This window comes from Ranitomeya imitator, chromosome 8, assembly GCF_032444005.1.
Source record: "Ranitomeya imitator isolate aRanImi1 chromosome 8, aRanImi1.pri, whole genome shotgun sequence".
In the NCBI taxonomy this organism is placed as follows: Eukaryota; Metazoa; Chordata; class Amphibia; order Anura; family Dendrobatidae; genus Ranitomeya; species Ranitomeya imitator.
In genome coordinates this window covers 43,350,034-43,367,380 of record NC_091289.1, presented here as the reverse complement: position 1 = coordinate 43,367,380, position 17,347 = coordinate 43,350,034, and the positions used below count along the sequence as shown (strand labels likewise).

At 43.7% G+C, this 17,347-nt stretch overlaps 1 protein-coding gene across 8 annotated transcripts in view; it reads left to right on the top strand.

Annotated features, from left to right (window-relative positions):
- IQSEC1 (IQ motif and Sec7 domain ArfGEF 1) overlaps window positions 1–17,347 on the top strand; it is an 816,093-nt gene that overhangs the window by 559,397 nt on the left and 239,349 nt on the right. The window contains exon 1 of one of the 8 annotated variants that reach the window (XM_069736799.1): window positions 8,801–9,440. The exons of 6 other annotated variants lie outside the window; for them this stretch is intronic. In XM_069736799.1, coding sequence (XP_069592900.1) covers window positions 9,364–9,440 — 77 coding nt within the window. In that variant the 5' untranslated portion in view covers window positions 8,801–9,363. Of the gene's footprint in view, window positions 1–8,800; window positions 9,441–17,347 lie in introns of those variants that run through there. One more of the 8 variants, XM_069736808.1, reaches the window with a different exon arrangement.

The window sequence follows — 17,347 nt, the reverse complement described above, 5'->3', positions numbered from 1 at the left end:
TCCCACTGTACAGCTCCAAGAAGAGGTGTTTGGAGCAGGGGATGTATACATTGCTTGGCTTCAGGCTGGAAAGGACATAGGGGAGGAGCTTGTCTCCTCACAGCTCCCAGCATTACTAAGATCACTTACACCAGACCAGGTTTAGAAAAATAGAAACCGATTGTGAGTTACTGCTAGGTTTTTCCATTCTTGGGACAAAACTTTCATTTTCTGCCTTAGTCCTACATTTATACACCCTGGCAAGAGGAGAATGAGAAGCTGGCATCCTTCCTTGGCACCGACGCGCGTGATTTCCTGGCTATGCCTCTTTCAAGACAATGGATTAAATATGGATGTCAGAAGACTAAGTAAATGCCACTTATATGGTTGTATATACAGTACTGTTAAAAAAAATGAATTTATTGGGCAATAATTTACCTCTACATCAAAAAATGTACTAAATGAAATAAAATGGATGATTCCTATTTGTTCATCACATTTTACTGCCCTTTACTTCTGCTGGTTACCCATATTAATGTCACTGGTCTTTTATGAAAGTAAAAAAAGCAGAATGAGCACCTTCCTGTGTATCCTTGGACTCGAAAAGGTCAATTTTATTAATCAAATCCCAAATTTCCATACAGAATCATCTGGAAATGAGTATTTTTATTCTTACATGGGCAAGTGAGATGCTACTACCATGAAAGTAACAAAAAGTTGGTTTAAGGGATGACTTAACGGGGTTGTTCAGGTTTGGGGCTCAAGTCTGCAGTCTCATGTAATGACTACAGACTTACAAATCCTCACTGTACGCACAGTGCGCGCTGTCAGGATTCTCCGGTGTCGGGAGCGAGCGGTCATCTGACCACAAATATGCAATTTTCATACATGCGGTCACATGCCGACTAGACTTAATTCACTTGTATTGAGCGAGGCCGCAGATGTCTAGTCGGCATGTGATCACATATACTTGCACTATGAGAATCCTGACAGCGCACGCTGTGTTTATCCACAAGTCTGCAGTCACTCGTCCTGATGTCACCAGGCTTTGATACATGCATATTATTGGGACATACAGCGAATCCCTCTTGCATCATTTAATTAATCCACATAGCGCCACTTTTCATTCGATAAATATGTCCGGCAGTGAGCTTATATTTGTCACTGTCATTATCGTAGGCCATGCACACATTTTTCACATTTCTAGTTGCACATTGCTGAGTAATTACCTAGTTATTGTTTCATTCATAAATATGTATGTATTTGGATGCGCAGCATTTTTTCCATACCGTCAATGTATCTGAAAAATATGATAACAGAGAACAATAGATTGTAAGAAATTGCACAATAAAGACTGTAATTTCAGTGTTTGGGTAAAATAAAGAAAAATAATGAATGATTGATGTAGGTCCATTTATCAGGGATCTTACTTTCGTCTTCAGTGAATTCTGCCCATTGTTTTCTGATGCCCGGAAACCCGTCCCTGCTGCTCAGATGCAACCACCACCGTGTTACCAATAAATGTCATCAGCCCTGAAGTCAGAATCATCTTTTATATGGAGAAAATCTTTCACCATTTAGGCCATGTTCACACGTTGCGGATCCGTAGCGGTTTTGACGCTGCGGATCTGCAGCAGTTTTCCATGCGGTCTACAGTCCTATGTAAACCTATGGAAAACCAAATCCGCTGTGCACATGCTGCGGGAAAAAAAACGCACGGAAACGCAGCGTTGTTTTTTTTTCCGCAGCATGTCAATTCTTTAGCGAGTAGAACCAGATGAAGGGTTTTAAAGGAGTTTTTCAGAAAATCACATTCTTGTTACAGAGAAATCTTCATAGAGATGTACGGAAGCCGTTCATCAAGGGCAGGAACTTCTACAGTAAATGAAAAAACACAAGTGACCTAATCTAAATAATATCTGCAGAAATGGTGGAGCATCAAAAACTCTTCATGGAATCATAGCCTAAAGTCGCTGTCCTACACTTACGAACATCCATGCCTACATGTCTGCAGACAATAGACAGAAGCATACTCTGAGGATCCGATGCGATGTCTGACCTATTTGGAAGTAAAAAGGACCGCTGCAGCCAATCACATCCAACTGAAGCAGATATTTCTTCCAGAGCGCCCTCCAATGCAGCCCGTACTGGACCATAAGGGGTACTGGAAGGTGAATATGCCGTCGATTACACCTTTAAAAACCAACATGCCTTCATTATTTTTCTTGGCAGTGCAGGACAACCCCTCCAAGTCTTTTAGAATTGTCTTTGTTTGCCAAGCATCTAAAATTTATATTCATCCATCTATTAATTATACCCGCTTATGGGAAAGCTGGGTGAAAACTGTCACCCAGCTTTCCCTGACTTCGGAATGGCGACATTGCCTTCCTTTGCTAAGGTAGAACTCGATCAGTAAGTATTCACGATGCTAGATATTTCTAAGTAAGGAATCTGAAAATCTGAAGACTTTTGTGTTAGCTGTAATTACGGCTTTCATGGTGGCGTCTCCAAGCTTCGCCCTTATTCCTCATTCACACGTCCATGTAAGAAAATGGTACTGGTGTCATCAGTGTGTCACCGCGTGTCCATTTTTACCATCAGTGTGTCACCGCGTGTCCATTTTTACCATCAGTGTGTCACCGCGTGTCCATTTTTACCATCAGTGTGTCACCGCGTGTCCATTTTTACCATCAGTGTGTCACCACGTGTCCATTGTTACCATCAGTGTGTCACCACGTGTCCATTGTTACCATCAGTGTGTCACCGCGTGTCCATTGTTACCATCAGTGTGTCACCCCGTGTCCATTGTTACCATCAGTGTGTCACCGCGTGTCCATTGTTACCATCAGTGTGTCACCGCGTGTCCATTTTTACCATCAGTGTGTCACCACGTGTCCATTGTTACCATCAGTGTGTCACCACGTGTCCATTGTTTCCATCAGTGTGTCACCGCGTGTCCATTGTTACCATCAGTGTGTCACCACGTGTCCATTGTTACCATCAGTGTGTCACCGCGTGTCCATTGTTACCATCAGTGTGTCACCACGTGTCCATTGTTTCCATCAGTGTGTCACCGCGTGTCCATTGTTACCATCAGTGTGTCACCACGTGTCCATTGTTACCATCAGTGTGTCACCGCGTGTCCATTGTTACCATCAGTGTGTCACTGCGTGTCCATTTTTACCATCAGTGTGTCACCGTGTGTGTCCATTTTTACCATCAGTGTGTCACCGCGTGTCCATTTTTACCATCAGTGTGTCATCCGTCTGTCCGTTTTTTACCATCAGTGTGTCATCAGTGGTTCCCTTTTCTACCATCCATGTGTCATCCGTCTGTCCGTTTTTTACCATCAGTGTCACCGCGTGTCCATTTTTTACCATCAGTGTGTCACCGCGTGTCCATTTTTTACCATCAGTGTGTCACCGCGTGTCCATTTTTTACCATCAGTGTGTCACCGCGTGTCCATTGTTACCATCAGTGTGTCACCACGTGTCCATTGTTACCATCAGTGTGTCACCGCGTGTCCATTGTTACCATCAGTGTGTCACCGCGTGTCCATTTTTACCATCAGTGTGTCACCACGTGTCCATTGTTACCATCAGTGTGTCACCGCGTGTCCATTGTTACCATCAGTGTGTCACCACGTGTCCATTGTTACCATCAGTGTGTCACCGCGTGTCCATTGTTACCATCAGTGTGTCACCACGTGTCCATTGTTACCATCAGTGTGTCACCACGTGTCCATTGTTACCATCAGTGTGTCACCGCGTGTCCATTTTTACCATCAGTGTGTCACCGCGTGTCCATTTATACCATCAGTGTGTCACCACGTGTCCATTGTTACCATCAGTGTGTCACCGCGTGTCCATTGTTACCATCAGTGTGTCACCGCGTGTCCATTTTTACCATCAGTGTGTCACCACGTGTCCATTGTTACCATCAGTGTGTCACCGCGTGTCCATTGTTACCATCAGTGTGTCACCACGTGTCCATTGTTACCATCAGTGTGTCACCGCGTGTCCATTGTTACCATCAGTGTGTCACCACGTGTCCATTGTTACCATCAGTGTGTCACCACGTGTCCATTGTTACCATCAGTGTGTCACCGCGTGTCCATTTTTACCATCAGTGTGTCACCGCGTGTCCATTTATACCATCAGTGTGTCACCACGTGTCCATTGTTACCATCAGTGTGTCACCGCGTGTCCATTGTTACCATCAGTGTGTCACCACGTGTCCATTGTTACCATCAGTGTGTCACCGCGTGTCCATTGTTACCATCAGTGTGTCACCACGTGTCCATTGTTACCATCAGTGTGTCACCACGTGTCCATTGTTACCATCAGTGTGTCACCACGTGTCCATTGTTACCATCAGTGTGTCACCGCGTGTCCATTGTTACCATCAGTGTGTCACCACGTGTCCATTGTTACCATCAGTGTGTCACCGCGTGTCCATTGTTACCATCAGTGTGTCACCGCGTGTCCATTTTTACCATCAGTGTGTCACCACGTGTCCATTGTTACCATCAGTGTGTCACCGCGTGTCCATTGTTACCATCAGTGTGTCACCACGTGTCCATTGTTACCATCAGTGTGTCACCGCGTGTCCATTGTTACCATCAGTGTGTCACCACGTGTCCATTGTTACCATCAGTGTGTCACCACGTGTCCATTGTTACCATCAGTGTGTCACCGCGTGTCCATTTTTACCATCAGTGTGTCACCGCGTGTCCATTTATACCATCAGTGTGTCACCACGTGTCCATTGTTACCATCAGTGTGTCACCGCGTGTCCATTGTTACCATCAGTGTGTCACCGCGTGTCCATTTTTACCATCAGTGTGTCACCACGTGTCCATTGTTACCATCAGTGTGTCACCGCGTGTCCATTGTTACCATCAGTGTGTCACCACGTGTCCATTGTTACCATCAGTGTGTCACCGCGTGTCCATTGTTACCATCAGTGTGTCACCACGTGTCCATTGTTACCATCAGTGTGTCACCACGTGTCCATTGTTACCATCAGTGTGTCACCGCGTGTCCATTTTTACCATCAGTGTGTCACCGCGTGTCCATTTATACCATCAGTGTGTCACCACGTGTCCATTGTTACCATCAGTGTGTCACCGCGTGTCCATTGTTACCATCAGTGTGTCACCACGTGTCCATTGTTACCATCAGTGTGTCACCGCGTGTCCATTGTTACCATCAGTGTGTCACCACGTGTCCATTGTTACCATCAGTGTGTCACCACGTGTCCATTGTTACCATCAGTGTGTCACCACGTGTCCATTGTTACCATCAGTGTGTCACCGCGTGTCCATTGTTACCATCAGTGTGTCACCACGTGTCCATTGTTACCATCAGTGTGTCACCGCGTGTCCATTTTTACCATCAGTGTGTCACCGCGTGTCCATTTTTACCATCAGTGTGTCACCACGTGTCCATTGTTACCATCAGTGTGTCACCCCGTGTCCATTGTTACCATCAGTGTGTCACCGCGTGTCCATTGTTACCATCAGTGTGTCACCGCGTGTCCATTGTTACCATCAGTGTGTCACCCCGTGTCCATTGTTACCATCAGTGTGTCACCGTGTGTCCATTGTTACCATCAGTGTGTCACCACGTGTCCATTGTTACCATCAGTGTGTCACCGCGTGTCCATTGTTACCATCAGTGTGTCACCACGTGTCCATTGTTACCATCAGTGTGTCACCACGTGTCCATTGTTACCATCAGTGTGTCACCCCGTGTCCATTGTTACCATCAGTGTGTCACCGTGTGTCCATTGTTACCATCAGTGTGTCACCACGTGTCCATTGTTACCATCAGTGTGTCACCGCGTGTCCATTGTTACCATCAGTGTGTCACCGCGTGTCCATTGTTACCATCAGTATGTCACCACGTGTCCATTGTTACCATCAGTGTGTCACCGCGTGTCCATTGTTACCATCAGTGTGTCACCACGTGTCCATTGTTACCATCAGTGTGTCACCACGTGTCCATTGTTACCATCAGTGTGTCACCGCGTGTCCATTGTTACCATCAGTGTGTCACCGCGTGTCCATTTTTACCATCAGTGTGTCACCGTGTGTGTCCATTTTTACCATCAGTGTGTCACCGCGTGTCCATTTTTACCAGCAGTGTGTCATCCGTCTGTCCGTTTTTTTACCATCAGTGTGTCACCGCGTGTCCATTTTTTACCATCAGTGTGTCACCGCGTGTCCATTTTTTACCATCAGTGTATCATCAGTGTTTCCATTTTCTACCATCAGTGTATCATCCGTTTGTCTGTTTTTTTTACCATCAGTGTGTCACCGCGTGTCCATTTTTACCATCAGTGTGTCATCCGTCTGTCCGTTTTTTACCATCAGTGTGTCATCAGTGGTTCCCTTTTCTACCATCCATGTGTCATCCGTCTGTCCGTTTTTTACCATCAGTGTCACCGCGTGTCCATTTTTTACCATCAGTGTGTCACCGCGTGTCCATTTTTTACCATCAGTGTGTCACCGCGTGTCCATTTTTTACCATCAGTGTGTCACCGCGTGTCCATTTTTTACCATCAGTGTGTCACCGCGTGTCCATTTTTTACCATCAGTGTGTCACCGCGTGTCCATTGTTACCATCAGTGTGTCACCCCGTGTCCATTGTTACCATCAGTGTGTCACCACGTGTCCATTGTTACCATCAGTGTGTCACCGCGTGTCCATTGTTACCATCAGTGTGTCACCCCGTGTCCATTGTTACCATCAGTGTGTCACCGTGTGTCCATTGTTACCATCAGTGTGTCACCACGTGTCCATTGTTACCATCAGTGTGTCACCACGTGTCCATTGTTACCATCAGTGTGTCACCGCGTGTCCATTGTTACCATCAGTGTGTCACCACGTGTCCATTGTTACCATCAGTGTGTCACCACGTGTCCATTGTTACCATCAGTGTGTCACCCCGTGTCCATTGTTACCATCAGTGTGTCACCGTGTGTCCATTGTTACCATCAGTGTGTCACCACGTGTCCATTGTTACCATCAGTGTGTCACCCCGTGTCCATTGTTACCATCAGTGTGTCACCGCGTGTCCATTGTTACCATCAGTATGTCACCACGTGTCCATTGTTACCATCAGTGTGTCACCGCGTGTCCATTGTTACCATCAGTGTGTCACCACGTGTCCATTGTTACCATCAGTGTGTCACCACGTGTCCATTGTTACCATCAGTGTGTCACCGCGTGTCCATTGTTACCATCAGTGTGTCACCGTGTGTCCATTTTTACCATCAGTGTGTCACCGTGTGTGTCCATTTTTACCATCAGTGTGTCACCGCGTGTCCATTTTTACCAGCAGTGTGTCATCCGTCTGTCCGTTTTTTTACCATCAGTGTGTCACCGCGTGTCCATTTTTTACCATCAGTGTGTCACCGCGTGTCCATTTTTTACCATCAGTGTATCATCAGTGTTTCCATTTTCTACCAGCAGTGTATCATCCGTTTGTCTGTTTTTTTTACCATCAGTGTGTCACCGCGTGTCCATTTTTACCATCAGTGTGTCATCCGTCTGTCCGTTTTTTACCATCAGTGTGTCATCAGTGGTTCCCTTTTCTACCATCCATGTGTCATCCGTCTGTCCGTTTTTTACCATCAGTGTCACCGCGTGTCCATTTTTTACCATCAGTGTGTCACCGCGTGTCCATTTTTTACCATCAGTGTGTCACCGCGTGTCCATTTTTTACCATCAGTGTGTCACCGCGTGTCCATTTTTTACCATCAGTGTGTCACCGCGTGTCCATTTTTTACCATCAGTGTGTCACCGCGTGTCCATTGTTACCATCAGTGTGTCACCACGTGTCCATTGTTACCATCAGTGTGTCACCGCGTGTCCATTGTTACCATCAGTGTGTCACCGCGTGTCCATTTTTACCATCAGTGTGTCACCGCGTGTCCATTGTTACCATCAGTGTGTCACCACGTGTCCATTGTTACCATCAGTGTGTCACCACGTGTCCATTGTTACCATCAGTGTGTCACCGCGTGTCCATTTTTACCATCAGTGTGTCACCGCGTGTCCATTGTTACCATCAGTGTGTCACCCCGTGTCCATTGTTACCATCAGTGTGTCACCGCGTGTCCATTGTTACCATCAGTGTGTCACCCCGTGTCCATTGTTACCATCAGTGTGTCACCGCGTGTCCATTGTTACCATCAGTGTGTCACCACGTGTCCATTGTTACCATCAGTGTGTCACCGCGTGTCCATTTTTACCATCAGTGTGTCACCGCGTGTCCATTGTTACCATCAGTGTGTCACCACGTGTCCATTGTTACCATCAGTGTGTCACCGCGTGTCCATTGTTACCATCAGTGTGTCACCGCGTGTCCATTTTTACCATTTAATGTCTGTTTCTCCTATGCTGCCATTATACTTGCATTGTTACAGCAATTCTCCTGTTCTCTTTCATGTTACCTTTGTCTGTGTAAAACATAATAAAAACTAAAAATTGTTGAAATAATTTTAATGAATCTGTATTTAATGATTTATATTTTGAATACTCTTTTATTATTTTGTCTTTATTTGCACTTTTCTCTTTGTTTGCTGTGTCTGATCCAGAATCCCTTTTTTTTGTTTCATTGTTTTACATCATTTATGTAAGCGGCCGCTCCCAACCTTGGCTTTGTGCAGAGGGGTCTCTATGAGGGTCTTGTACTGCACGTTACACAGACATTACTCCCCCCCCCCCTGTCATCCAAGGACCTTTTTTTCGGCTGTCATCAATGTGTTCCTGTTTCCATAGAAACCAAGGAGGGCCAATCCCAGGGCCCCCGTCTCTGGCTGGGAGCCTGTCCCTCTGTGCAGCATGTGGTTCTTATGATTAGCTGTTCACACGGGCCTGACTGACAACGTGTGCTGGGAATAAGATAAGAATACATTTTTTTAGGGTAGGGGGAGGGCGCGCAGCGACATTTCTTTTTGTTACGCTCTCACATGTTCTGTTACAATGGACTGGACGTGTCCGGTGACAGCAAAGTGAGCCGTCCTGCTGATTTTTTTTTTTTTCCACAAAGAGGATTTTCTAGGTGATTTTTTTTTCTCATTTTGGAAAGCCTTTGCCTGGGGATTAGCAAGGAAAAAAAAATTCCTTTTGAGGATGATCAAAACCTGTATGGATTAGTGTCTTCTCCCTGACGAAGATTTCGAGAACTTCCAGTAATATGAAGAGGTCGGAGCAGTCATCCGGAGACCTCGTTCTTCCCTTCCTCCGTCTTTCTGGAGTTTGCTACTTTTTTGGGATGCCGAATTTTCCCTTGCGTCTGTGCCAATGTGCTGCGAGGCACCTGCTGGTTTCGGACGGTGCCATCTAAGGCACTCTTTACCCCCCTCGCTATCAAAATGATGAAGTTAAAAGCTTTTTGTCTGGATTATTGGCAGTTTCTGTGTCTTCAACCCCTCCACGGGCTGTATAAGAGGTACGACGTGATATGGAAAGTTGGAAATGATATATTTACTAAATATAAAATTCATAATGTCAATATTTATCTTTAGAATTCTATGTGATACATTCAGTGTGCGCACTCGGTGATGTATTATCCCTTTACGTGCATCGTCGTCGTATTCATTCCCGTACTCAACCCTATATTATGTCGTGATCTTAAGCAGCGAGATCAAGGGTTACCGATCCGAGGATGTAGACGAGATGGAGATATATCGGCCATTGGCTAATACATAGTTAATCTGGACGAAGCTCCTGTGACAAAGCATCTTTGTGATTGATGGCGAGCAGAGGAGGAGGGAACCCCCTGTATAAAGGCAGATGCATTCATATTCATGAGCAGCGACACATCCTTTATATCGGAAGATATCAGCAGATTACACACCCACCGTCCACACAATAAGATTAACAGACATTCCTCCTTTCTTCTATTTCTTTGCTTGGTTAACCTGCCCAAGGGCTGGGGGTTCAGCGGAGAAGTGTCGCTCCCTCGCCAAACTAAATTTAGCCTGGGAACTTCAATGTGTGATAACACGTCGAATATGTGGCGTCACGTGGTGACTTTCCAGCAGCCGTTGGTCCCTTTATACCTGGCTTAGGGCTGTATTCACATGTGGATGTTTCACGGTCTGACCCCCAACTCTACAATCTCACGTACGGTATGAGGCTACTGAGTTCAGGTCGGGGAGAGTTGCGGTCGGTCCGAAAATCGGAGAATGCGAAACACAGAAATGTGAAAGGAGCCAAGATATGTTCACAAAGCATAGCAGAATAGCATAGCAGGAAAGGCATTGCTTAGATTATGCACATTTTTTAATAGATTTTTATGCAGGTTTTATATGGTGCAATATCCTCTTATGTTAAAAACGCGCTTGTGTTTATAAGGGCAAAAAAACGGATGAAAAATGCACGTAAATTTTCAAATACCTTTTTTTTTAAAAACCCTCATTGATCCCAATAGGAGTAAAAACAGTGCGAACACACTGAATCGTCTTGAGAAAGCACACTGAAAAGACGCAAGAAAAAAGTGCGCAACATGAGCATGAAAGTTCGGGAATGTCATTTATTCTGCTGCCATTGTAAAGCACTGCACAAAAATAGGTGAAGACAAAATGCATCAAATACGCTGTGTGCCCTTAGGCTGCACTACACAGGCAATTATTGATGGAAAGATAGAAAGAAAAATGATCCTTTACTTTATATCCACTTTTTTATTTTTTGTGCAAAACAATTGCAAAAAAAAAAAGACGTCAAGGCTTTGTAGAAGAGAGAGTTGTTTTGCGGCCTGATGAATTTACCGTACTAGAATTTATAATATAAATTGATTTTCTTACGCCATGTTCACACTTTCAGTATTTGGCCAGTATTATGCACCAGTGTTTGCAACTAGTGCTGGGATAAGGTGTTATCTGAGCATGCTCAGGGTCTAACCGAGTGTCTCCGGCGTTCTCGAAAAATAAGTTTGAGTCCCCCTGTTCGACAGCCACAGCCCATGCAGGGATTGCCTAACGCAGCGACGGGGACTCGAACATATTTTCCGAGCATGGCAAAGTCACTTAGTCGGCACAAGAGCATGCTCAGATAACACCTTATCCCAGCACGTTCGCTCATCACTATCAGGAGTGGGTGATAAATACAGAAGTGGTGCATGTGTTTCCATTATACTTTTCCTCTGATTGTTCCTGGTTTTGGCTTACAAATACTGATGTAAAATACTGAATGTGTGAACGCGGCCTTGTAGTGGAAATCTACATCATCTCGTAGATGGTTTATATTTTAGTTTGTGTCGCCCAGATTGCCCAGGATGAGACAAATTCGGTAAGTGTGCACCCTTTACTCCGGCGGGCTTTTGTTTGGAATCCTTGTATCTTTCGAAGGTTTTAAGTCAATGCCCCCCATATTTTTTTTTTTTTTTTGGGCTGCATTTCTTTCATGTGGTTCTCCGTTTTATACAGACACACGTTTTTATTTTTATTTCTAAAGAAAAGGAATTTGGAAAATATCTTTATTAAAATTCCAAATCAAGCGCATGCTGTGCTTCGGATAAAACGCCAAAGACTCGAAAAGGATTAAAAAAAAAAAGACAAAAAATGCAATATAATATTTGTCTGTTGAGAAACAGCAACATTTTATCCCCCCCAAAAAAAGCAGAGATAAATCTGAATGTTGTATAACTGAATTTAAAAAAAAAATTTTTTAGATTTAAAGGCCATTTATGTGTGAACACAAGTGCGCCCATCGAAAACTCTAGTAGTTATTTCCTTTAAAACGGCGTTAACCGTGGCCTATGAGTCTAAAATATTGAAATTGCCCCCTCCCCACCCCCAATCCAGTAAAACAGCACCTCATTTGTTTCCCCCTCCCAGGGTTAGTGAGGGGCACCAGCTGGTTGTGTCATCTCTCATTGTCCCGCATAGATGGGACTCAATTACCCTTTGTTGTCCAGCACGTGTGAGGTTTAAAGCACTTGGAGAAGAGAAGGGAATTAGGGAAAAGATGTAGGACCGAAGACTGGAAAATGGGAAATGCTTCCAATTAAAATCTGGAAACTCATCGAATAGCGGGGGGGCCCCCAAAAATGCAGACACAAGTAATACATATACTAGTAAATCCCACCGCAATGCAATAATACAGTATATAACATACCGTGCATACACTGATGCTTATGTGCAATTACAATTTCCACCTCCCTGTTTCTTAAAGGGGATGTCCACAAAAATATAAATCTGGCTAAACAAACAGGTGCACTCCTGTGATGTCTAAGGACGACCACAGCTGCACAAGAGGCGAGGGGTGTGACTGTCTTGTTATGTCTCTTATTAGATCCCTATGGATTTATCCCATATGCATGATCAACGCAAATGCAAACGTACACGACCATCTCCCCCTCCCCCACAGCTGTGGCCGTAACCATATGTAGATTTCTACTAAAAATTCTTCGTTTGGGCCTAAACAATAGAGATTCATTTAAAATTGACGGTGCTCTTTGTTTCCTGCACATTCTGAAATCAATGGAGAGGAGCTCAGAAAAAGTCCAACAAAAGACTTATAGGCGCGCCAACTGAAGGATCCTCAGTGAACTCGTTCTGCATCCTGCAATAGACCGTGCACCCTGGTGTTTAGAGAAGGCAAACGGCGCAACCTTTTGTTTTTTTTATTTAAATGAGCCAATTGCAAAAATAATTTTTAGGAAAAAAATAAATTGTCCCCATAAGTGGACAATCCCTATAATTTTTTATACATTTAGTCTAGAGATAATAGATATTTTTGTAATTTTCTTTTTTTAAGTTTTTGCTTCCATGTGTTAGAATTTCAGGCGTAAAGAGGCCAATCAGCGTATACAGTGGGGAAAATAAGTCTTAGGCCGGGGTCACACTAGCGAGTGCAATGCGAGAAACTTGCATCAATACCCGGCACTCAGGACCATAGAAATACATGCAGCCGCACACTCCGCTCCCGAGTGACGGCGGCAGTGCCGGGTACTGATGCGAGTTTCTCGCATTGCACTCGCAAGTGTGACCCCGGCCTTAGATACACTGCCGTTATTACAAGTTTTTCCACCTACAAAGAATGGAGAGGTCTGTAAATTGAATCACAGGCACATGTCAATTGTGAGAGATGGAATCTAAAAATAAAATCCAGAAAATCACATTGTGTGATTTTTACATAATAAATTTGCATTTTATTGCATGAAATAAGTACCGTATTTGATCACCTACCAACAAGCAATAATTCTGGCCCTCACAGTCCTGTTAGTTTTTCTTTAAGAAGCCCTCCTGCTCTGTACTCATTGCCTGTATTAATTGCACCTGTTCGAACTAGTTACCTGTATAAAAGACACCTGTCCACACACTCAATCAATCACAATCCTACCTCTCCACCATGGCCAAGACCAAAGAGCTGTCTAATGATGCCAGGGACAAAATTGTAGACCTGCACAAGGCTGGGATCTGCTACAGCACATTAGGCAAGCAGCTTGGTGAGAAGGCAACAAATATTGGCACAATTATTTGAAAATGGAAGAAACGCCAGATGACTGTCAGTCTTCCTCGGTTTGGCGCTCCATGCAGGATCTCCCCTCATGGGGTAAGAATGATTTGGAGAAAAGTCAGGAATCAGCCCAGAACTACAATGGAGGACCTGGTCAGTGACCTGAACAGAACTGGGACCACAGTTTCAAACATTACTGTTTGTAACATGCTACACCCTCATGGATTAACATCCTGCAGGGCACGCAAGGTCCCGGCTCACTCCAGCACATGTCCAGGCCCAGTTGACGTTCGCCAATGATTATCTGGATGGCCCAGAGGAGGCATGGGATAAGCCCAAGTGGTCAGATGAGATCAAAATAGAACTTTTTGGTATCCACTCCACTCGCCGTGTTTGGAGGAAAAAGAAGGATGAGTACAACCCCAAGGACACCATCCCAACTATGAAGCATGGTGGGGGAAACATCATACTTTGCAGGTACTTTTCTGCAAAGGGGAAAGGCGGCTGCACCGTATGGAAGGGACGATGGATGGGGTCATGTATCACAAGATTTTGGCCAAAAACCTCCTTCCCTCAGTAAGAGCACTAAAGATGGGTCGTGGCTGGGTCTTCCAACACGACAATGACCCGAAACACGCAGCCAGGATAACTAAGGAGTGGCTCCGTAAGAAGCATTTCAAGGTCCTGCAGTGGCCTAGTCAGTCTCCAGACCTGAACCCAATAGAAAATCTTTGGAGGGAGCTGAAACTCAATGTTCCCCATCGATAGCCCCGAAACCTGAAAGATTTGGAGAAGATCTGTATGGAGGAGTGGGCCAAAATCCCTGCTGCAGTGTGTGCAAACTTGGTCAAGAACTGCAGGAAACGTCTGACCTCTGTAATTGCAAACAAAGGTTTCTGTACCGAATATTAAGTTCTGTTTTTCTATTGTGTCAAATACTTATTTCATACAATAAAATGCAAATTAATTATGTAAAAAATCATACAATGTGCTTTTTAGGATTTTTTAAGATTCTGTCTCTCACAGGTGAAGTGTAGCTACGATAAAGATGACAGATCTCTCCATTCTTTGTATGTGGGAAAACTTGCAAAATTGGCAGTGTGTCAAATACTTGTTTTCTGCACTGTACAGAAGATTGGGGGGAACTACCAGTTCTTACGATGTAGAAATAGATGGTCACACTGTGTCATCCAAAGCGAGAGACACTCTATTGTGTTTCCTACCTACAATGGTTGTGGGAGATAGGGGATCTCCTCTGTGATGCCCAAATACTTTGAAAGAGCATATAGGGGACGTCCTAATCAATCTTTTTAACTGATAACAGCTAAAAAAAATTGTAAGGAATTTTACGTTTTGTGTTCATTATCAAGGACATAAAGGTTATATTTGATCTTGAGGAACATGTTGGGATAGGTCATCAATGTTTGATTGCTTGGGGTTGGACACTCGGTACCCCTCCGATCAGCTGTTATTGGTGTTGGCGGTGGCTGCCAGCTGGAAGTACTCACTTGATTTGAATAGGAGGCACATGTGTAATACCAAGCCTCGGCTATTACCAGAAGAAGGAGCAGCTTGGGAAGTGAGTACTTCTGGCAGGCGGCTGACACAGATAATAGATGATCGTCGAGTGTAGGACCTCAGCCGATCAGACATTGATGACATATCCTAAGAATAAGTTATCAGTGTAAAAGTAGTGGACAACCTCTTTGAAGAGTTTTATTTAAGTATCCTCCTGGCATTACAATCTAATGAATATTTGTAATATGCATCATCACTTTATTTTTCTTCCTTCTCTCTGAAACTACATGCTTCAGTGTTGTTTCAGTGTCTAGTTCAGGCTCCTTTAGATGCTGCTTTCAACTGCTGCTCAGAAAAGATTCTTATGCTAAATTATAAAGTCAGAGTATAGAAATTCCCTTGTCTGAGCTTCTCTGCTCCCAACCTCAGTACTCAGCCAGGGAAATTCCTGTACACAGACTGAATCTTGCATTGTTATCTTTGCCTGGCAGCAACTGAAAGAAACTTATGAAGAAGCTGGAATTGGGTACTGAAAAAGCGCTGCAGCATAGTATTAGCGACAAAATTAGGTAATAAAATGTATTACAAAAAAAATCAGAACTTTGTAATTACTGGAGTATGATTAGGTAAAAAAGAAGTTACTGTTAAGCTAGTGCTACATGGCAATGTTATCCGATACAGATTTTGTGTGGCCAATATTTACAAGGTGTTTCTGCTACATCGCATTGATACTAAGCAAGTGCGAAAAAGTGTAACTGTGTTGGATTTTTTTGCGATTTGCTTGTCGCTGTCACAGTACCCTTGGGGTTACAATGCGACCCTACCCACTTGCATTGCTCTGTGGTCTAGCAATGACACCTATCGAACTTTGGCAGTCCAGCATTTGTCGTGGCAAAAGTCACCATGTAGTCATGACTTTACTTAGTGTTTTTCAGTGTTCTTTTGCATTTTTAACTGAGTTTTTTCTATGTGACTTTTTTCAATCAGAAGTCTTTAGTAAGATGCAAAATAGTAAGGAGAATTTAGATTAGGATTTTTTTTAGGATTAGGTTAGTTCTTTTTGGTATTTTTGAAGTTTGTGGCTTTTTTTTCTTCAAATCACAGGTTGTATTGGTAATGGCATTTTCTAGCTTTTTTAAAAAAAATTTTTTTCCTACTTTTCTGTAAGCCATGAACAATGCTAGAAAAAAAATTATGTTATAGATGGAAAGCTGGTTTCATACAATATAGTTTTGTGCCGTTTTCGTAGCTTTTTTTTTACCCCAAAAGATTGTGAGTAGATGTTGCTTGAAAATCAAAAGGGAAATATCAAATACACTACAAAGGTTAGAATTTTTTTTTTTTACAAATGCATGAATTGAATTGACGTAATGAAATGAATGATGTTTCTCACGAGAACCCCACCCCCTTGAGAAAAAAACAAACAAAAAACAACAGCAAAAAAACACTTGTACAAAGCAATAGTTTGAAAAGCAGGGCATTTTTTAGAAGAATTTCTGGCAAGAAATGCAGAAAAAAAGTTGTAGTCACCTTTCAGATCCCATCTTGCGTCTGCAGTGGCGAAGCGAGACATTGTGTGCGCTCGGTCCCTGTGGACAGGACTCTCACATAAATCAGCAATTATACGAGGTGGTATGAGCTCATTTTATCTTTGTTTAACCTAAGTATTAAGAACGAGAATCTGTCACATTTTCCTCTCCTAAGATTTATGTGTTGGCTTTGCATTGGCTGCGTCTTCTCTAGAATCTTGGCATTTATCTCATTTTATTTCAAGATTTCAACTGACTCGAAAAATGGAGTCAGGAGTCCCTGGTGCTGCCGAGTCCCAGCTTTATTGTGCACTGGGTCATAGCCAAGCTCATGACAAGTAACGCTCTTTGCTTCTCTCATTACCGCCTTGTCTTCTGCTCTGAACTCTCCGGTATCGGCAGTAAGGGCATCGTCATTGATAACCCCCTTCTCATACATTTGCAATTTCGATAAAATATTTTTCTTCTCGTCTGCCTTTGGCAATTAACGAATAGCCAACATGCTGGCAAAGCCGGCAGATTTCGCTCCATATGATCTGTCTGGCAGGGGCGTAATATTCCCAAGGAATTGGTACCATTTGGCCGGAGTACAAGTGTCAATGGAACGGGAACTGCAGTGCACTCATTAGCATATTTGCATATTTATAACCCATTATGCTTCTCGTTAAAGTTTTCCTTCTGACAGATTTTCACAAATATTTTGACAGTACAGTAAATTAAGCATAAAACCGTGTCTGTGTCTCTTGCGAGCCAGATTATTCTAACAGGAAATCAGGCAGGCGAATGGCTGTTATCGAAAGCAGATGGAAATCCAAGTTCACATTGTTGGCGTGGCCTGTGGTTGACA